Below are 22,871 nucleotides of genomic sequence, written 5' to 3' on the forward strand. Positions count from 1 at the left end.
CATATATATCATGTATAAGATATCAAAGGGTAAAAAATATTCACATATTGAGGTCCACGAGGTATCTTATATAACATGCTTACATATATTCACAATTCTTAAATATTCAATTATCATTCCTGTTCTGTATTAGTTTCATTCTAACATTCATTTAAAAGCTAGATGCCCACGGGCAACATGTCGAGCCCGCCAGCTGCCAAAAGGACTGGGAGTTGCATGCGACACTGTGTCTCATTGAGGCAAACATTTATGCCAAATAAAAACAGATTACTTTATGCGTGACAAAGTTACAGCCCGCACAAGCACTAAAATGACCTTTGATCCCAAAGTGTGGCCTTGACCTTTGAGATAGGGACCCGAGGTTTGCGCACGACGCACCGTCTCATAGAGGTGAACATTTACGCCAAAGAAAAAAAGATTGCTTCATACGTATCAAAGTTGTGGCCTGGACAAGATCTAAAATGACCTTTGACCCCTAACTGTGACCTTGACCTTTAAGATAGGAACCTGGAGTTTGCACATGACATTCCGTCTCATTGAGTTAAACAATCATGCCAAATATAAACAAGATTTCTCGATGCATGTCAAAGTTATGGGCCGGACAAGATCTGACATGACCTTTGACCTCCAACTGTGACCTTAACCTTTGAGATAGGAACCTAGGGTTCTCGCAAAACACTCCGTCTCACTGATTAACATTCATGCCAAATATAAACAAGATATTGCTCCATGCATGTCAAAGTTATGGTCCGGACAAACAAATCCGGACGGACGCACGGACGGACGCACGCACGCACATACACCGAACAACCATTTAGACAATTATGTCTTCGCTTCCGCAAGCGGGCTCGACAATAACGCTGTATTTGATTTAATCTGAAGTATTAATTAACTGTTATACATGTAATTACTAGGGCAATATATTTATATTAAAAAGAGAGGCCACTCGACGGACCATTTTTGTATGCTTTTGTTTACAGGGAACATCAAAATTAACTCCCATAATCTTTTGTCTGTTATATAACAGTATATGGCATTAACATGTTTTCAAAACAAATGACTCATCCAATGACCAATAAACTAAAGGAAATTGATATTTGCACCCTTTCAATAGATAATTACCTAAGAACTGTAATAGGTTTTCCAGTATTTCTCTAATATATTTGTTTGACAAATTTACATTCCCTATACATGACTGTGTTATTGCACTGGCATTGATGTGTACACCATAATGAAACTCAAGTGTCACTACTGCTCCATCCAGAGTCAACAGGATTAAGCAAGCAAGGGTCACAATTAAGGTATACAGACACTAAATAGAAAACTGGCTTATGTAGGATAACTGTAGCTCCGTTATTTTAAGGAGACATTGTTTGTAAACTAATCGATCAATCTTTACTTTCGAAGATTTACATCTAAACCTAATTGGCATGACGTTTATGTCTGTATTATATATTCATCTGAAGCATTTTTTTATATGTAACTACTTGCGGTGTCTGTAGTAAATCACTGCACTTTAGAAACGTACATAAACTCAGGGCTGTGTGGAAGGGTTCAGTGGGAGAGGCAGTGTAGTGGTAAGGGTGTTGCCAGATCAATACGAAGGTCGTTGGTCCAAATTGTATAAAGGTCAATCTATCATACGATACCAGTGCTCTTTTCAAAAAAGCAGTATTTAGGCTTATTTTAAAAGTTGAAATCTGAATCAAATTAAAATAAATTAGTATCATTTAATATGGTATAAACTAGCAATAATAAATACAATAATACATTTAGTACATATCCCATTTTCTTTTGTTACAGAGAACGCATTACGATGATGGTATGTTTTAGCTTGAAGTCATTTATTGTCTTGAGAAACATATAAAATTATGCTTTATATAATAAATTTTTTAAGGCATTTAAATTAGATGTTGCTATACAAGAAAACACAAAATAATCCCTTATTTAACCTCTCTTTTGAATGTAAATATATTTGCCTGATAAATATATTCATAGGAAAACCTATCAGTACCCAATGTTCAGTATTAGTACTATCAAACCGGTGTGAGAATGAAAATTGTACGGTACTGAAATGCAGACTATTATATGAATTACAGTATGTACGTATCTGTAAACTTGTTTTATAAAATACACTTAATGAACCTCAAAGTATAAAGGATGTTTAAATGATGTTTTGATATCATTAAAATTTGTTTACATAAGTGATATGATATTCATACTTTAAAAAAGTCATCCTATAAATGAGATTTTTAAACAAATTTCCCCTTTTAGGGTCTCATCTATGTCATTTGTCTATGTCTTATATATTAAATGTGTATTAAATGTAACTGAATAAATACTGCGTCAAGAATAATTACTTACTGAGGTCAAAAATTCACTTTCTGGAAATTGCTTCCAAAATATATGATTAAAATGAATAAAACATATGTCCCTTTTGGGGGCCTCATTTTAAGTAACTGAGGTTAGCGAACCGCGTGTCTCCTCCTTTTTTGGATTCAGCATACTTCAAAATGTTCATGCTTTCTTTCAAAGAACTATATTTATTTTTAAAGCTCTTTGATTCTTCACAAAAGGAAACATCTTTTCCTTATAACCTATACGCTAGTACTCTTTTCCGCCTAAGGTCTAATTCTCTAGTGTACCCGTATATGAATATAATTAGCGTGGGCTATGTACAGTTGATAAATCCTTGATAAGAGTAAATTATTTTCTACATCATGATAATGAGTTCTTTTCCGTCAAAGGTTTAAATATTACTGTGCTGGTACATAAAAATTAAAAATAAAGTGAATTAACGACTCAACGAAATTATCGCAATATGAATATAATTAGCGCCGGTGTAATGAAGTATTTCGACCCCCATAGAATAACGACCCCCGGTCATTATTCTATAGAAAATGTGACTCCTTTCCTGTAAAATATTGACTCCCCTTATAAAAAACTGACTCCCTTTGAAAACTCTATAGAATAACGACCCCCCGGTCATTATTCTATAGAAAAACTGACCCCTCCAAGTAAAATACAGACTCCCTAAAGATGACTCCCTTCGAATCTCATAGAATAACGACCCCGGTTATTATTCTATAGAAAAAGTGACTCCTTCCATGTATAATACTCACTGCCGAAATTACTACATTCGAACTCTCATACAATATCGATTCCCGGACATTATTCTATTTAAAAAAGTTACCCTTTCCGTGTAAAACACCGGCTCCTAAAAAGACTTTCGACGATAATATCTATTAAAAAGTGATCCCCACCAAACCTTACGGACAATTTTACTAGATCTACAACTCTAATACCCTCCATTGCCTATAGTTAACATTTTGATTGTACTACTACTACTGGTGCCGCTACTTCTATTGCTATTACTACATGTTCTTCTTCTTCTTCTTCTACTACTACTACTACTACTACTACAACTGCTACTACTGATACTACTATACCTGCTTCCACTAATACGTCTTGTACATCTACCTCTTCTTCTCCTGCTGCTGTTGTTGCTGTCACTTATTCCTGTCACTACTACATTCTATTGTTGCAGCTACCGTACTTTACTGCCACTGCTTAGTATTGCAACTTCTATTGATACTAAGTTCTATGCTAGCAGTTTCTTGTGCAGTTTTCTTCTGAAGAATAACTTCATACCGAAGTTTGCAGGGATTATTGACACTGGTGTGTTTTGTGAACGTATTGTGAATTGTTATTTTCCTGAAAAAATATGTATACACCAAGATACAGCGTCTAGAAATAGAATCCCTTTTCCCGTTGCGGAATGCTCTGATTTCTGTGTCAAGTGATGGTGTCTGGGGCTAATGGTCAAACGGAAGAACGGACGGGCGGACAGACAAGGGCATAAAATGCAGCAATTAGGCCTTAGATACATGAGTTATCACTAAATTTGACCAAATGACCAGGGGTCGTTTTTTTTATGGGAGTCAATATTCTTCGTGAGGTTCAGTTTACTTCACGTGGGGGGGGGGGGGTCATAGTACTATGATCTGGAGGTCATAATACTAGAAATAGAATCCCTTTTCCCGTTGCGGAATGCTCTGATTTCTGTGTCAAGTGATGGTGTCTGGGGCTAATGGTCAAACGGAAGAACGGACGGGTGGACAGACAAGGGCATAAAATGCAGCAATTAGGCCTTAGATACATGAGTTATCACTAAATTTGACCAAATGACCGGGGATCGTTTTTTATGGGAGTCAATATTCTTCGTGAGGTTCAGTCTACTTCACGTGGGGGAGTCATAGTACTATGATCTGGAGGTCATAATACTATGACCGGGGGTCACTTTTTCTATAGAATAATGACCGGGGGGTCATTATTTTATGGGGGTCGAAATACTTCATTACACCGGCTACAGTTGATAAATCTTTGATAAGAGCAAATTATTTTCTACATCATGATAAGGAGTCCTTTTCCGTCAAAGGTTTAAATATTACTGTGCTGGTACATAAAAATTAAAAATAAGTGACTGAACGACTCAACGAAATTATCGCAATATGAATATAATTAGCGCCGGCTACAGTTGATAAATCTTTGATAAGAGCAAATTATTTTCTACATCATGATAAGGAGTTCTTTTCCGTCAAAGGTTTAAATATTACTGTGCTGGTACATAAAAATTAAAAATAAGTGACTGAACGACTCAACGAAATTATCGCAATATGAATATAATTAGCGTGGGTTAAGTTGATAAATCTTTGATAAGAGCAAATTATTTTCTACATCATGATAAGGAGTTCAAACGATGACAAACGCCATAGTAAGGATGAACTTCCGTACTCCGGGTGATTTCAAGTGATGTATCATACTACTTATATCATTGAATAAATTATCTATTGGAATATCGGGTAATAATGGCTTTAAAATACCTCAGTTTTGGGGTCATCGATGTTTTTTTGTTGTTGTTTGTTTTGTTTTGTTTTATAATGGAAAGATCTGTTATCGGAAAATTGGCGTTCATTTCCATTGCTGTAAAGCTGTTAAATGTAATCGGGAATATTAACATAGAAATCCGGAGAATCCAAACACCTTTGTAATTTATTATACCCCGAATAATCGGAAATAGCATACAAATATGAACATTTATTCCAAAAATACCGCTAATAATGTAGCATAATATATACTCCGGAAATTCGGAAGCATTTTATACACATCGGACATCGGAAGTATAATACATTATTCATATATTTTTTAATTAAAAACAGACAACATGATAACAAATGGTTAAGAAAACAGTTAGTATCCATTTACTAAAGTCACATTAGAGATCAAATTAGCGCTTAGTGAAGTTACATGTTTTCCATACTCAGATAAGCGCTATATAAAGTTAAGTTAATCCAAAAAAATTAAAACCTAGTAAAGTTACAATAAATTTATTTCGGTAACAGCATGTGTCTGTATGAAAACAGGGTCAGCAGATGTTGTCCTTAAGCTTTTTTTATGTTTTATTGGGTTTAGTGTCACACCAACACAATTATAGGTCATCACGGTTGTATTGGAATGTAGGGATACTACGGTGTATTAACGTTTGCAGAAGCTCGCGGAAATGTTTGTTCGGTCTCGGTCACAAACATATCACAAGGGCTTCTGCAGACGTTAAAACACAAAACAAAAGTGTATTGTCGCTGTTCTTGCATAAATCATTACACGACTAAATGTATTGCTTTCATATTTGATGACTTTACTATTCCGGTACATTTTCTAATTATCATTCTGTTGTTCTTGGAAACGGTAAACATGTTTTAAATATCTATAACCAGGGCTCAGAAATCAACAGCACCACATTTTCTGCGCGTTCTGGACTTTTTATATCTCGTTATTACAAACATGACATTATCAATAATTTTTCTTGTTTTATTTTATTTTATTTTATTTTTAAATTTGGTGAACAGGAACACATTTTCAAGAGTAATCACTTTATATTCGAGTTGTTTTGAGTACGAACACATTTCCGGTACAGATGAGTGCGAAAGTGGTGACAATCTTTCAAACTTTTTAATAAATTCTTCGAGAAATTAGATAAAAACATCGACTGATACTTACCAGAATCATTAATATGATTCCTTAAAACAAACATTCGCACAAGTTACACGCGATTATTATACATTCACGGTTATGGACAAAAATTGTATAGACACTGACTTTGAAAAGTGGTGTAAACAAGGGGAGAAGCAAGTACGTGCGTTTTTGGGGCAGTGCGTTTTGGGGTTGGTAACTGATACAGCAAAACATACTATGGATTAAATTGCATCTTTTATGCTACGAGAAGCAAATAGCACAAAGATACCAGATGTCAGTCTGCGCAGAAATACACATATATACGTTCCTGGCAAAGCACGTGAATTGCCTTATTTGCGCACGATTTTTCTCCCGTTAATACATGGGCGGATCCAGTGGAAAAAAGTAGTTTTTATGCAAGAATGTATCGGTTGTATTGGAATGTATCGTTTGAGTGGAAGTTGAAAATAAAGATAAAACAAGCAGCTAATCAAACATAACAAGAAAGATAATCTTGAATTGGTGAATTGTTAAATTACAAACGGAGTTGTCTGCCTTTCGGATAACGCGCTTTATATACAAGTACATGTAGGAAGTACTGAATGTTTTAGTATTTTCTATAACCTAGCGTTATATGAAATCATTTATTCATACGTGAGAGACAGATAAAATGAAATAATATAGAAGTTTGTTGCGTATTGTAATATTTATTTTAAATAATTATGAATTATTTTATGGAATACAGTCTATATGTTGTTTATATGTGCAAATAATATGATCATGTGATGATTGTATCTAATACTTGGCGACTAAAGCTTGTGTTTGTCATTGTATTTGTTGGTTCCGACTCGAATCCACTGCCATAATTTCGAAATCATATTTACCACTGATGAATCAACTTTGAAGTTTTATTTTGAACTGAAATGAAATTGATTTGTACATGACAATCGTGATGAACAAGAACTCAACACAATGGGACATTATATGCCCGTTCGTAGGACAGTAATGTGGGCATTAAAACAAAATGAAATACCTGATTTAGACAGTAATGAGTCAAATTTCTGCCGCGTTACCGTTTAAACAGTTACCTAAGAACCAGATGTTTCCATCCGCACCTTTTGCTGTCATAGTTTCTTTTTTTATACACGTGTGGTGTAACAAAACTATTGTAACTAAGCTATTTAAAACTAACCATGTTGAAATTCGCAGTGTACGTGGCTATTGAAACCCTCTCGAAGTCCATGAAAAAAGATCGTGCTTGTACCTCTAATTGTCTACGGAAGCGCGTTAGTCTGAATATTTTCTGAACTCCCCTCGTATGATAAACGCGTTGCTTGTTTACGAGAGAAAGATACGTATAAAAACGTACGTAAGAAGTAACGCCATAAGACCTGTAAAATGTCATACGATGTATGCATCGGCATTGTCATCACTTTCCAAAACAGTAGTTCTTCCATACTGATGAACACCGAATCGACATTTATGAAATTGTTTATTTACCACTTGTGGAGAGCTGAACAATTAACGACAGTTTCCGTCCACTCCTCGTAATATATTCTGTATTTAAAGACAAAAGTACAATTATTTACTGCATGTTCTATATTACATGCGTACGCAAAATGACTAAAATGTGGTAAGCACCTTTGAAAAGGCGTTACCAATATAATGTTTGTTTTACATGTAAAACAAATATGTTCTGTCATTCTTCAACACAATAGTTTATTTTCGTCACTTGTAAAATGTTTCATCTAATGATCACTGGATAAAAGAAGAAATGTATTTTATCTTACATTGAATCAAATAAATTTACATCCTTTATATCAAATACCAGATAGCCTTACTTAAACCCTTAGTATGATAAAGCAAGGTCATGTTTGAGTCCGTTACAAGATAATGGACAGTGATACTAATGTATATATAATTGATTCATATTGTACACATCTGTACGTTTTATCAAAATGTCGGTGAGTGAAAATGATCCACTAATCGTGAATAATAAAGCGTTCAAAATTAAAACAATAAATTGCAGACACTTTCTTTTACTTCCGGTGGCTATGCTTTTGTTTTTTGGATTTGTAGTGCAGTTCTATGTCATTTCTCAATGGATACAATATGTCATAAAAAGGGAAGCACAACTTGAAGATGCTGGGAGTACTTCTGGGTGTTTACTAAGTAACACTAGTGACCCTAGATATAAGTCATTTCAAAATGTCGAGAAAAAGACTGCCTTATGGCAACTGTATTATATGCTGTCTTCTTCCATACCGGCATTCTTTGTAACAGCAGTACTTCCGTCATATTCGGATACGTTCGGAAGGCGAATTCTATTTATTATTCCGTATAGTATGATGCTTTTAAAATACATTCTCTGTAGTCTCATCATCTTTTATGAATGGGATCTGATTTGGATATTACTCGCTTCTTCATTAGAAGGAATAAGCGGGTCTTATTTTACTGTCTTTTCCGGATGTTACTCCTTCATAGCAGATTTGACAAAACCTGGACGTCAGCGAACGCTCTTTATTACATGTTTTGATGGCATTCAGTTACTCAGTATAACAGTAGCAGGTTTTGTTTCGGGCTATTTCATAGAATTTCAGGGATATTTTGTTCCGATGGCATCATGTACTTTAATACTTTTCTGCGCATGGGCAATAGCTATCCTATTTCTTCCGGAAACTCTTCAGAAGGAGAATAGTTCTGACGTAATATCCGTTTTTACTAATTTAAAAAGAACTGTTGATTTTTATAAAAGTAAAACATTTTCAGGCAAAAGAGCCGCTTATACGCTTCTAGTTTTGTCAATTTTCACCGCAGAAATGGCCGGGAGCAACCGTGGATCAATTGAAATGCTGTATCAGTTGGGAAAACCTTTCTGTTGGCCATCGCAGAAAATTGGACTATTTAGTGCTGCAAGACATGCGGCACAGGGTTTTGCAGGTATCGCTTTGATAACGCCTTTAAAGAAATGTTTGTCTGAAGTTCGTATCGCCATATTGAGCAATTTTGTAAATGCTGGCTCCTTTGTACTGGAAGCGTTTGCAAGAACAGATCTGATGCTTTACCTTGGTAGGTATTAACTTCACATTTTAAATTCTGTAAGCCTAATTAGAACTGATACATTTATTTCATTCGTTTGACGAACAGTCAATATAAGGTTGCGAGTACGATGTCAAGTCTTTATCTGACACCCCGAATGTAATATTTAGATATCGTCCCCTAACCCAGAGTAGTTGCTTTCACTGTTCTCTATATTGCCAATAAATAAGTGTCTTACTGACCAAATTAATTTCTGAATATCCAAAAAAAGTAAGTATTGTTCTAAAACCAGTTAGAAAGCTATGTAACTGTGAGTAAAATCAACAGTTCTGCCTTAAGAGGCATGCGATAGGAGAATACAGTTACGCCCGTCTGCTATACTTCGTAAGTTTCTTTTTTCTTTTTGGAAAGTAGTTTAAATTGTCTTTCACCTCAAAAGGAATTGATAATAATTGCCAGAAATGGCCATCGGAACCAAACGTAGATATAATTCTATTTGGCTAGCTAATTAAAAGTCAGTGCTTTTACCATTTAAAGTCAGTGCTTTTACCTAGAGACCCACCCATGCAAGAAATTACGTGTGGAGTGACATTTACCGTTCTATATTGAATATTCCACCTGATTATTAGTCCTCGTCCCCACCCGATTACGACCTTTTTAGGACAAATATGTATTTTCAGTGCCAGTTCCAGCTCTGCTAGGGCGCTTGACAGTGTCGATGTCAAAAAGTATTATGTCTTCTATGACAGACGCCGACAAGCAAGGTAAAAATATATGAAATTTAGACAAAGGGCTCCTTATTTCCTTTCACCTTAATTTGAAAAAATAATGACTGTTATGTGCTAAAATTGTTAAAATGCGATTGTCTTTGCATGTGTCTTTTAGCAACATTATTGTTACGCTAACAAGATATACAGTCAAACCTGTGTTAAGGACCACCTCTGAACAGAGACCACCTGGCTCTAAAGACCACATGTTTTGTTTCTCATTTTAACATTTACAGTGTATTTTAACCTGTAAATAAAGACCACCTCTCAATAAAGACCACATTTTGGCTCTCCTAAGGGTGGTCTTTATAGACAGGTTTGACTGTATAATGCAATGTCAGCATCTATAAGAAGATCTCATGAAAGCGCAGATCGCAACTATACGGAATAATTCCTGACTAGGTTTTATTTAGTTTGTTCATTAGTAGTCAAGAACATGAAAAATACAACGCTTTTACCAACTCCAACACCAGTTTTTAAACGGATTTCCACTGTACAGTTTCATTGTACAGATTTAATTATCAAACGTATCAGAAATGATGCCGACACTGAGATTGTGTATTAGAGGTAATGAAAAGTACAACGCTCTTCAGGACTCTTCAATCGGCGGAATTCTATCATTCAGAAACATTGTTTGGACTCCACACAGCACAGAAAGACCACTAGGTTTCATCACTTCTCATGAAAATACTCAGCCCAGCTAAATTGTTTTGATATGCTGCATTCCAATTAGATTTTGCTAGCAGAAATAGTAAATACAAATTGTAAATAGTGATCTGATTAACCGCCTTCGCCATAGCGTGAGATGTCTGCAGCTGTAAGTCTTTTAGCAATATTAGTAGAATTGATCGTAAGAAATGTACATAGCAAAGATTATTTTCTCTATAACTTTCATTCTTCAGGATCATTATTTGCAAGCATTACAGCTATGACAAGCATATGTGGCTCTGCAGCACCTTTCCTAAACAACGCCGTTTATGCTGCCACTGTTTCCTTTTTTAACGGTTTCATTTTCCTCGTTCTGGCTGGCTTCTGCGGACTTGGTTTTACTTTACTATTGTAAGTAATAAATATTTAGTGTGTAGAAGTCACACAACAAGTTTCCTAATTAGTAAGTGAGATATAACATGATGTTATAAATATAATTATGTAAAACATTCACGTGACAAGGTAATACTTTTAAGATCATGTGACCGATTTTGTAAGAGATGGGGTATGTAAGAAATCACGTGACAAAGTTTATTGATTTGAGTGAGATACATAGTACCGATTTTGTGAGATATAACATTTATGAAATCACGTGTCAGAGTTCTATGATTATGGTACCGATAATTGCATTAAATAATTGATTTGAATAAAATGTGCCAGATCCATATAATGACCGATTTGTACGGAAAGACAATATATTTACCACAGCTTTGGTCAACATCTGAATTTACGTAAGCATTGCTATCAGTTAGCATTGTACATGTATAAATAAATTTAAAGTATATAAGGGGATTACTAACACCCAGATTAAAATCTTCGTTTATGTTTAAAGCCGGTTATAAACTGTTGCGAAGTCATGTGTAAGAAGTGAAAAATAAAAAGTTTAAAACTTGGTTTTGTAAATTCTATACTGCGGTATAGGTAGTATTTATTGATACTAAGCCACCTATAAAATGTAAAATATGTAAAAAATGTTTTATCGCGTAAGTCACGCAGTATAAATCAGCTGCAAAAAAAGAATGGAAGAAATTTAGCCTTACTTTTTATCATCTCAAATAGTATTGTTTTATGATTTTTCAAGTACTACTTTCTGATGGAAAACTTCGAATTTTGAATGTTTAGAATTTGGCGCGTGCATTTAAAGATATTGATCTTTCTTCTCTATTTTCAGGATATATGCAAAAACACAGACATTCAAGAATGACATGCCAAAAATTGAAACAATCATCACCAATGGTTAGATAGTCACATACGAACATCAATAAAAGATAAAATTTTGATGTTTGTTAAATGATATATTGATTTCCAGCATCGCTTTTAAGGCTACTTATTCTCAGTAAGATCCAAATATCCTTGTCGCTTTAGTAAAATATTTCGTGTTGTTGTACACCCACATGCAAAGCAGTAGATAAAGAAAGGAAACAGCAGGCCTGTGAGTTGGTATTAAATAGCCATTGTCTGACGATAAGACTAATCATTTTGTTTTCAAAAGTGAACAGGGTGTGTGGGTGGCACAAGTTTTATATTGAAAATAATATTTCAGGGTCTACTTTTCCTCTTATTTTCCGTTTTACCCTAATAGTTCCCAATGAGTCGTTTACATATTGCAAAATACGTTTATCTGTCTATCATACATGGTGAAAGGATCAAAAGCACAAAATTGATAATGATTGACATGATACAAATTATAAGTCTATAACATATCAGGTCTAATCAATGACAAATGTATGCTAAAGTGATTGTAGATTTTTGTAAAAGCTAGCAGTTGCTGTGTAATATAATTATTTAACTTCTCGGTTTATCTTAGGGATTTCCAACTCGTTCAATGTTCAAGTGTTTTTCATATTTGCTGTATAAAATTACGATTTGATTTGATTTTGATAAACAATCAACTAAATGATTCAATAAGTGTCTTTAGATTTCGACCCGGTCGCAATTTTAAGTATGTCGATATATAAATAAGTAAATTCCAACCAACTTGTGACGCAAGTAATGAAACTAAAAAACAAAAAAGAAACGAATAATCTTGGATCAAACAACGCTGATCGCATGCCAGAATAATAATAGTCTCAACTTATGTTATATTACTTTTTGTGATGTCCCAAAAACATCCAAGACATTTTTACCGGCCATATGGAAAACTGGGCGATTTTGTCTATTCCGAAAGGGCAAAGCAGGCAACTTTTCCGACCAGTAACAGACAAACATTTTTGTGTTGCAAAGAATGTTCCATCTACGCATACAGAGTCATCTTATCTTATCATATCTTTCTCAATTTTGAAAATTGCATGAGCACAGACTTTTTCTGCTAAAAATGGTACCTATTGCATTATGTAAACATATCCTTTAAAGATACCCATTACAAAATGTTACCCAAAACGTTCGTTTAAAACGCCCGGCCTTTTTTCTTTGTCCTTATCTGACTTTCTAATAGGGGGTAATACCCTACGTTTTCGAAAACTCAAGTTTTCTTTTACCTGTTTCGCATAACACCCCTAATAAGTTCAATCGTAACAAATACTAAAACGAGAAATAACCAGGTATTTAACTCAACAAGGATCAGACCCATTGTTATAGATATCCAAATTATGAATGCACATGTTTCACTAAAATATTTTTATATTTAGACATTTACTTAAAACGAAGAAAATCCTCAGCGAATGTATTTAATTAGTTTGTAAACTGATTGTTTATAAAGCGCTGCATTCATATATTATATATAATTAAAACTTTACAGGTAGTACAAATACTGCGTTCAACTGTACATGTATTCAGTGCGTACTATCTTGAACCTATTTGTATACTACTGTTAATACTAGTATATTAAACCTGATAATTTGATGTTTACATAAACTATATGTAGTAACTGTTCATATTTTAAAATATGAAATTTAGATCTAGTATACCTTTAAAAAAACAAATCTTGTATTTTGATAAATGAGACAGGTCACAAAGTATCTAGCATAACTACATATGACTACTTTCGGCAACATATTTTGTAGTTCATGCACTTGGATTAAATATCAGTATCATATTTCATTTTTCATTTCGAAAGCAATTAGTGTATTCGACATATATATTGTGTCTAAAAATGGTGCTTGCTAACATTATATTCTATTTATTCTATTTTATGTCTCTGCAATTGTTAACCCATAATTGCCCAAGTCCCCGCGAAATATGGCAAGTGATGTCAAAATACTGTTGTTAAAAGCATAAAACTAGTCCAATACATAATCGATAGATAAGTCTTTAGATTTTAACAAGAATTTGCGAAAGGGGTTTTTGCTATTTCAACCAGAAAAAAAGAACATGAAAAGTTTACTTTAAATGATATGTAAACGCTTGGATGACATTATTGGTTATGTAAAATATTTCATTTAAAATTAGCTTATGTTAATTCAAGATATAATACTTATATGTTATTACCTTTATATCGGGAAATATGCACGAGTTCTGCAGCGGAAATATTACCCGACTTTAGCAGCGCAATATTCTTTCGCTACAGAACGAGTGCATATTTCCCGATGCAAAGGTAATAACCTTATTATTACATACGTATCTACATGTATAAATGTAATGTAAATATCATGCATCTATTCAATAGCCTGAATAAGATTGACACTACTGAACTAAATAAAAGAATTAATGCAACCACACACAGTAAATTATGTCACGCACCCGATCTGAATTTCAGGCGTCAGTGTATTGAAAAATATTGACGTTTCCGGTACCATTGTAGCTTAACGGGGAATAGAAACGAGTATGTATATGCGTTAGGACTAAAATATAGATGAAATCCTAAAATTATGATAAAATTATCTATTTTGTCTGATGCAAAATGACAGATATTAAAGGAAACCACGATGAGTTTTGAAACATTTTAACATAACGTGTATAGAAGAAAACACACGAACACTGTTGTTATATGTTAACTAGTGCTCACACATTTTCAGCAGTGTTAGAATGATTGCTCGAAAAATGAAAATAATTCTTCATCAAAATACATAAATCGGCTACAAGTCGCTATTCATTCGAAACAGGAAGATTGAATAAATCTAGATACCACGTGTAACATGACGTATGTCTTTACCTGTTTTCTAATACATAAACCCATAGTGACTGAATACACAATGGTCCAGTAAGGGAAAGATCTACCTGTTGAAGTTTAATTACCTCTCTCATTCAAAATATTTCACCAGGTTTAGAATATGTAAAATCGTGAAATAATACAGAAAAGATATTAAAGCATTTTACCCACTTCTGTAATGTCAATGATCTACTGCTAGTGATTTGCAAATTGTTAAATCTCTTATCTCTATATCACACCAAAATATGTCCAGTAAGGGAAAGATCTACCTGTTGAAGTTTAATTACCTCTCTCATTCAAAATATTTCACCAGGTTTAGAATATGTAAACTCGTGAAATAATACAGAAAAGATATTAAAGCATTTTACCCATTTCTCTAATGTCAATGATCTACTGCTAGTGATTTGCAAATTGTTAAATCTCTTATCTCTATATCACACCAAAATATCTAAGAAGTAATTTAAAGATTAATTCATTTGGCAAGTATAAAGGTTGCCAGCCAGTTAATATCTATATATTCTAGTTTTTCGTATATTAAGCAATAAAAATATTCGCATAACAACATTAACAAGTTCTATCTCTGGCTCGTCTTGCTTAAACTTAAAGTTTTAATAAAAAAAAACTAACTACCTCTTTTAAGCGCACCAACACCATGGTACATGTAACGAGTGCATTAAAATAAAAAGAAATAATGTTTTAAAACGTGCCCCAAAAGATGCCTACTCAATATTTTTCAAACACAGGTGGGCGCCTAGGTATAACCACAGACTTCCGTTAGCATAGCCGGATGGTTCTCTGCTTTTCTGCGCACCGATTTGTCAGTTAAAAATGCAAAATTTTGAAAGTCTTTCACTTCTCTTCACTTTTCGACTATGATATCAGTGTACTGGCTACCCATAACTTGTAAACATAAATTGCAGTCTTTAAACTAGTAACATAGTGTCAACTACATTAACCTGATGACAGCTGTTCGTACAGTTTATATGATATAAAAGTTGATCAACTCCTGGCTCGCGTTCACATTCGATTTTAGAACTTCCGGTTATCAGTTTTATCATCATATCAATATTTGTTTCTGTTTCGTCATCTAATTGTTGATAATTCATTTTCCTTGCTTATAATTTATTGAACAATTTATTTTGGGTAATTACACTACCTCTTCGTGTGCAAAATCAAAAAAAAACGTAGATAAGCTCGTCTGAGTGATTTCCCTAAGCCATATAAAATAAAAAAAAGGAGACAGTCAAATCATTTCTCTCAGATTAAGCAATGGCGATGGCTAACGGTACACTAGTCGTGAGCTTAGTTCTTAGTTGTGTGGTATTTATAGTTTGTGACATGATTAGTATTCCAAGCTACTATAAATGGTCATATGAAGAAAGGGAGGATTTATTCTGCCCAGACAATTGCAAAACAGCACACGTTCCAGAACGGTGTTGCTCATGTGAAGGACAGCGCTGCTGGGTGCTAAACACAACATTATGTCCGGTTAGAGTGCTGTCTGTGGAATATACGGATATATTTGGAACAAATGTTATATTAGGACCAAACAATTTTTCCTTTGTTGAATAAAACCATACAAGGGGATTATTGACGAAAATTCCAGGAAATATATGTACTTGGGCGACACAGTTAGTAAGTTTGGATCTACGACACAACAGATTGACAGACGTAAATCTCGTTCAATGTCTCAATAAGTTAGATACTCTGCGTTTAGATTTTAATTTGATAAAATATATTGACAATACAACATTTACCAAAATGAAAGATTTGAGGGTGTTGACAATGTCACATAACTTGATTATGAGATTAGATCCAAATGTAAGAATCGTTGAAGGCGGAAATATTCCAATCGTAGACTTTTCTGACAATCATAACATGGACTTCTTAGATATATCAAACATGTTCAGGCCGGGACCTTTTTGCACCCTAAATTTCACAAACTCGTACATTGAGCATATAACAAACGAACTTGGGTTCGTTCTGGAAGAAGTTATACATGGTCCGGGAGATATACTGTTAGAGCATACTCATATTGGAAGCTTTATAAATTTTATATCTATTGGGTTAGAAGATCTAGCAGAGCTTGGCAAGTACTTTGAAGGTCAGATGAATATAGACGCAAGTTCTATAAACTGTGACTGTACTGTGTTTCCCATTCTAGATTCAATGGGACCTGAGATTGCAAAATATTGGAGAAATGTAGATAAAGAAACATTTGTATGTCAAAGTCCTGAAAGTATGAAAGGGAAAAATCTGACAGATATTATCGAAACTGGAAATTTTGAAAAGTTAACGTGTGACCTCAGTGAAAAACCTGACTGTCCTCGTTACTATTGTCACTGTATTGATATGCCAAGTGAACATAAGGTACTCGTAAATTGCACGGGGGCTGGTTTAACATCAATGCCAGAAGAAATGCCGGTCGGAGCATGGAATAATTACAAGATAGATCTAATTCTTGCTGATATCAAAATAACGGTGCTGCACGAAAGAAATTATTATTCAAGATTAGTCAGTCTAGATCTTCGGCAAAATAATGTAACATTTTTCACAGAGAAAGCTGCTGGAAACATCTCATCAAAACTAAACATTGAAAGCCAGATACTTGTAAAACTTCCATATACTCTACACCACAAAAGCCCTAACCTTATCACGTTTGGTCCACATCCAATCGTTTGTGATTGTTCTAACACATGGATTGGGGAGTGGATACGTCTAAAACACGGACATGGTAGGCTGAATTGTTCAGTAAATGGAGAAGTTGTACCGGCAGAAGATGTATCCGAGCTCACTTTGAACTGTAACAAATACACACTTTTACCGTCGGCAGCTATAGTCAGTTCTGCTATCGGAGGTATAACTTTATTTGTTGTGATTACTGGTCTTTGCTTTTTGTTCCGCTATGAGATAATGATTATGAAACGTACGTTATTTAGAAAGGAGTTTACTGAAGGTTTACACAATATTGACGTATTTCTGTCGTTTTCTGAAGATAATGATGACGTTTTCGTATGGTGAGTCGATACATTAAACCGGCATTGCTTGAAGCTGGATATACGGTTTTTATTCCGTGGGGAGACATTCCTTAAGGAATTCAGCGAGATGATGAGCTAGCAATTGCGGTGGACCGTTCAGTCAATAACGTTATCGTCTTGTGTGATAAATATATGGAGGACTACCAGACTGTTTCAGACTTAGAAACCATTTGGAATTCATTTCTTGCTGACGGAGCAAAACAAATTATACTAATTTTAAAACTATGAAAATTTAGATTCAAATGCAATCAAAGACGAAAGACTGCGAGCTGTGCGGAGAACCAGGTGTCTTGATTTTATATCACGTGATAGTAAACTTATTTCTCGGCTAGCAAATAAGCTTGGGATACCTTTGTCCCTAAAGAAACCTGATAATCTGACCGATGGGGTTTCAAAAAGTGAAGATGATCTTACATTCGAAGAAAACGTCAGTAGTTTAGATAATGTACAAGGCCACTTCCTAGACCCCGAAGTCAACGTAAATGACAAAGTCTCAGTATTTGACAGACTTGCAATGCCTAGAGCTTCAGAGTGCAACTGTAAATATAGAAAATGCTACTTGCATGGTCAGGAACTGATTCAAAGGCCTAGAACATTAACACTGAATACACAGGTGAACAAAGTTGTTCCCTTGTAACCCATTGTGTTTAAGCTGTATTGGTTAAATCTCGTTTCAGTTTTATCTTGTTTTTCTGAATGTAAATCTAAATAAGTACTAACCCTTCATAAATGCGTTATTTGTTGTTTTGTGTTCAACAGTATGTTAAAATCAACTGCACTTTTGAAAGTTGCTCGAAAGTCAAATTTTGGTGCACCTGGTAAGTTGAAATCATGCTCAATCTGGTTATGTCATACAAATGTATACATGTATTCATTAGATTAACATCTATCATAGCAAAATGCCATTATCTATCTATTAATACTGTAATGAGACACAGCCCTTGCTTGATCCTTTAGCTTTTAAGGTAATCTGTATAATATAGATCTTTGATGGTCTGATTTTGAAGAATTCTAATATTGCGTGTTTTTTTAACTCTATCAACCTGAAATAAAGACAATAAAAAATTAAACTGTGAAGTGTTGTTAAAGTATGCAATAAACAAGGACAGTTTAGTAAGATTTGTGATTATGTAGTACTTACCAGGACTATAAATTTTCTTAGCCGTATATGTCTTTTTCATACGTGTTTAACTACCCAAAATTAACGGTATAAAGTGCGAATGTTTTTCAGTATCGGATATAAGTAGCCATAAAAACAAGTATTTATGCATTTGACTTTATAAAGTGGCGTTTTGTATGATAGCCAGATACGATGCACAATATGATTGGTTACTAAAATGTTTAATGGCATGACAGCATTGTCACAAAGTAACACTGTCGCGCCTCAGTTGTTGTATAGATATAAAGCAATTTATTGCATCATCTCTTTCGCATTTTGAGACTAAGAGTATTTAGCTTCATTCTTACATGAATGATGTAACTATGTATTGAGAAAGTTAGGTTTCTTCTTATGTCCGATTTACTTTTTATTTAAATATAAAATCCTTGGGATGGGCCTTATTATTGCGGGGTTTTGCAAATAGTCATTTGCCCGTGGAAAGTGTTTTCTTTTCCCGCCTAAATTAGCTTATATATTTAATGTAATGTTTTGGATAAAAATTGCGAACATAAGAACAAACATGTATTCACGTATATCGATTTTTAGAAATATATTTTATGAGCTTAAAATTGCAAGGCATGTGAAATATTGTTATACTAAAATTTTTGTTACTGTTACTTTTTGGTTTCTGTTGTAAAGAAAGGTTCTTGAAATGCATTCTTACTGGTCTACGCGTCAACCGTTGTTCATCGCAGAATATACAAACCTTGATTTCCTTCTTTGTTTAACTGGAATCAAATCGAGCCATGTTAGAATGAATATTTACTTGCTTGAGAATTGGACTGCAGTTATTTTAAATTTACTTGTATATATATTCGCATCATTATTTTCCTCATTTCATTTTACTAATGTAGATCTATAAGCAGAAGGAGTGTTAAATAGTGTGAAGTAATTGTGACGTAGAATCAGTGATGTATCAAATATAGCACATTTCTTATGACTTTGAAGCACTTGACATTTCGATAACTTACAGATTTTATGGGGTATTAAAGGGACTATCTTGTTTGCCCTTATTTTATCACATATTGTTTTCAGAGAACCTACATATTGTATGGTGTACTAAAGGGGACGATTTCTGCCTTTATTTTGTCGCACATTCTTTTTTGGAACCTATGTATAGCATGTTGTACCTCAGGGTAATATTACATGCCCTGATATTTTATGTGTCATGTTGTTTACCATGCCATGTGTTACCTATTTTAGCTTTTTACCCCAGATGTTTATACATGGAGGAATATGTCTTTTAGCCCGGACGACCTATACCTGGAAGAATCAAATTAAATTTTTATCCCCTTGAAGACCCTAGACCTGGGAAGCAACTTCGTTTACCCCCAGAAGACCTCAAATCTGGAGGAACGTCCAGATTTTCATATTCCGACGATCTGTTGTACAATCCTACTACCTTTGTGCGACCAATTCCCTAGTGTTCTGATTTTGGAAGATTCGAAACAGTTCGAAGAAACAGACACTACCAAGAGCCTAAAATGAAACGTGCATGACTGACCGGATTTTACTTTTAAGTACCATTCAGTTCTTTGACAGTCTTATCACAGTGTTATGACTTTTTCTTTACGTCATTATAGTTAGCACTTTCGAGTATTAAAAAGTGCATTCTTTATCCATTGTTATTTTTCATCGTTTTGTTATTATTTGTAAAGATTTGTCAATATTTCAGACTTGTTTGCTGTTGTTCTGATTTGATTTTGTGGTCTGTTTGTCCGTCTGTCCTCCTGTCCTGTGAGAGGCATACAAGCAGCCACAAAGTAAAATCCATATTTTGCTGATAAGATCGGTAAAATGTGTTTCACTGATAGAAAAAAAATGTATCAACTTTTGAGTTAGGGTACATTCTCAATTCAATTTGTTAATTATATATTACGAATATGTTAATTTAGATATACAATCATGCATTTAATTATTCAAAATTTGCCTTTTCAATTTTACATTTGATAAAACAGATCAGTTCATATGACTATGTGTCTAGTAAGTGGTTTGCTGTCATAAATTGAGCAATACCTTAAGACAGATTTATGTGTATTTTGCATCGTTTTTAAATAAAGACGAGTAAATTGTATTACGCAATAGGAAAGTATTGTCTAATGTATTAAGGTGTGGTTATTTGAAAATCAAATGGGTAATGGTTAGCCCTAACCCCAACTCTATTAAGTTTTGCATTGCGTGCACGTCTCCTTTTAGCTACACCTCTACTACAAGTGCCATAAATGTTTTGTTTTATAATATCTGATTGCTAAAAATATATTGATAATTGTTTTCAAGGTGACGATTGCCTGTGTATTGAAATGTTTTGCAAAATCGGAAGTTGCATTACCCTCAGTCTATTTCAAGTCTACCCGGGAATTCGTATTGTAAAAAGATTTGACCCAAGTTTGTCTCTTGTTTTCATCCATTTTATAGAAAAAAAGAGTAATTTTGTGACTTTTTATATAAAACTAGATGTATGTCCAAAAGACTCAGGTGCACCCCCCCCCCCCCCCCCCCCCCCCAACCACACACACACAAACTCCTGTCACTGTATACGGTTTCATGACTCTATGATAAACATGTTTTAGAATGTATACAAGACAAACTTTTAAGCACTCGTGTATTTTACACAAAGTCAGGGATAATAACTCTAGTCTGGTTGGGTGAAATCCCAAACAGAACACCAGGTGTGCAACTTCACATGCGATTGCTATCGCCTCCTGTTTTATGACTCTAAGTCAAATACTTTTTGAGATACATGCTGCGGCACATACTTGTAACCCATTTATGCATATTTGGACAATCATGGGCCATAAATCTGGTCTGACTGATAGAAATCCAGAAAAACATCCCAGGTGCACAACTTCAAATGCTGAATAATATTTCTATGACGTTTCATGACCCTAGGTCAAATACTGTTGGAGATATGTACGACACAACTTTTATGCCTTTTTATGCATATTTTTTTTTAAAAAGTGGACCATAACTCTGGTCTGGCTGAGTAATATCTCTAACAAATTCCCTGTTGCACAATTTCACATGCTGAAAAATATTCCTACTCATGTAATGTTTTACACAAACTTAGACCCTTTTTGGAGATATGTACGACACAACTTTTATGCCTTTTTATGCATATTTTTTTTAAAAAGTGGACCATAACTCTGGTCAGGCTGTGTGAGATCGGAATTCCCGTGCTTAATAACAATCCTGTGAGTTATGATAACTCTTGGTCATATACTTTTTGAGATATGAACGACACAACATATAGACGGGCAAGGGCTACTCTAAGTGCCCTCCAACCGAAATAAAATCGGTTCAGGACGTAAAATGATTAAAAGATATTATGGAAGATCCGATTTACTTTTAATTTCGGTGTGTTATTTGCATCTAAAACGAAATTTTCTGTAATTTTAAATACATTCCGAAATGTATCACGTGTAATTGAGACAGGTCACAAATTATCTGAAATTATTGAATTTGATAATCTACCTCTAAATAAGTGCATAGGGTTGTCTTTGATATAGATTTTTTTATTTTGTTTTTCAAAATCATCTTGAAAGGAGCTTATGTACCCTGGTTCCAATATGGTAATGTGAAATATGTGAGGTTTTTTTTTGTCTAAAATGTTAACTTGTCCTTCGAAATCTAAAACAAATGTGTATTTTAAAAATTCTATACGAATATGCTTTGGAAGCATGAAATGCAGCCAAACCAAATTATAGCACCCTCGGTTTGATTGATTCTGTTCATGAGAGGTAATGAATTATGCAACGCCCCTCAAGTCCCTCAGTGCCGGTAAGCGAAATTCTGTCACACATATATTGAAGGGGCTCCGTGATCTCAAAGGGCCAGAAAATATGTCATATCTAATCTCAAGTTTATTTTTCGTCATTATTATCTGTTCGTTATCTGTTCGTTTTAGTGTGAGATCGAAATATCTTTCGTCGGGTGAACAACAGATAAATGTATTCACGAGTGGTGAGGCCACAAGTGAAAATGTAAGCTCTTGTGTTCTAGATTGAAATATATTTTAATATTACATGTTAAACAAATAATTTGTATTTGTGTATTGGTTTTAA

General features: G+C 34.3%; 2 protein-coding genes across 2 annotated transcripts; both read left to right on the forward strand.

Annotated features, from left to right (window-relative positions):
* The first annotated feature begins 7,917 nt into the window (after positions 1-7,917).
* LOC128556776 (solute carrier family 46 member 3-like) lies at positions 7,918-11,804 on the forward strand. The gene is made up of 4 exons (XM_053542456.1): positions 7,918-9,081; positions 9,732-9,815; positions 10,721-10,877; positions 11,698-11,804. Exons 1-4 carry the CDS (start codon positions 7,971-7,973, stop codon positions 11,765-11,767), a joined length of 1,422 nt encoding a protein of 473 aa, XP_053398431.1. The 5' UTR covers positions 7,918-7,970; the 3' UTR covers positions 11,768-11,804.
* Positions 11,805-15,650: 3,846 nt separating this feature from the next.
* LOC128556777 (uncharacterized) lies at positions 15,651-21,074 on the forward strand. The gene has a single exon (XM_053542457.1). The coding sequence runs from the start codon at positions 16,375-16,377 to the stop codon at positions 17,632-17,634; it is 1,260 nt and encodes a 419-aa protein (XP_053398432.1). The 5' UTR covers positions 15,651-16,374; the 3' UTR covers positions 17,635-21,074.
* Positions 21,075-22,871: the final 1,797 nt, after the last annotated feature.

Source organism: Mercenaria mercenaria, chromosome 4 (assembly GCF_021730395.1).
Source record: "Mercenaria mercenaria strain notata chromosome 4, MADL_Memer_1, whole genome shotgun sequence".
NCBI lineage: Eukaryota > Metazoa > Mollusca > Bivalvia > Venerida > Veneridae > Mercenaria > Mercenaria mercenaria.

Excerpts from the sequence above, each read along its gene's own strand:
- LOC128556776 (XM_053542456.1), top strand. The coding sequence starts at position 7,971 with ATGTCGGTGAGTGAAAATGATCCACTAATCGTGAATAATAAAGCGTTC. Across the intron at positions 9,082-9,731 it reads AGATCTGATGCTTTACCTTG|TGCCAGTTCCAGCTCTGCTA; the intron begins GTAGGTATTAAC and ends ATGTATTTTCAG. Across the intron at positions 9,816-10,720 it reads GACAGACGCCGACAAGCAAG|GATCATTATTTGCAAGCATT; the intron begins GTAAAAATATAT and ends TTCATTCTTCAG.
- LOC128556777 (XM_053542457.1), top strand. The coding sequence starts at position 16,375 with ATGAAAGATTTGAGGGTGTTGACAATGTCACATAACTTGATTATGAGA.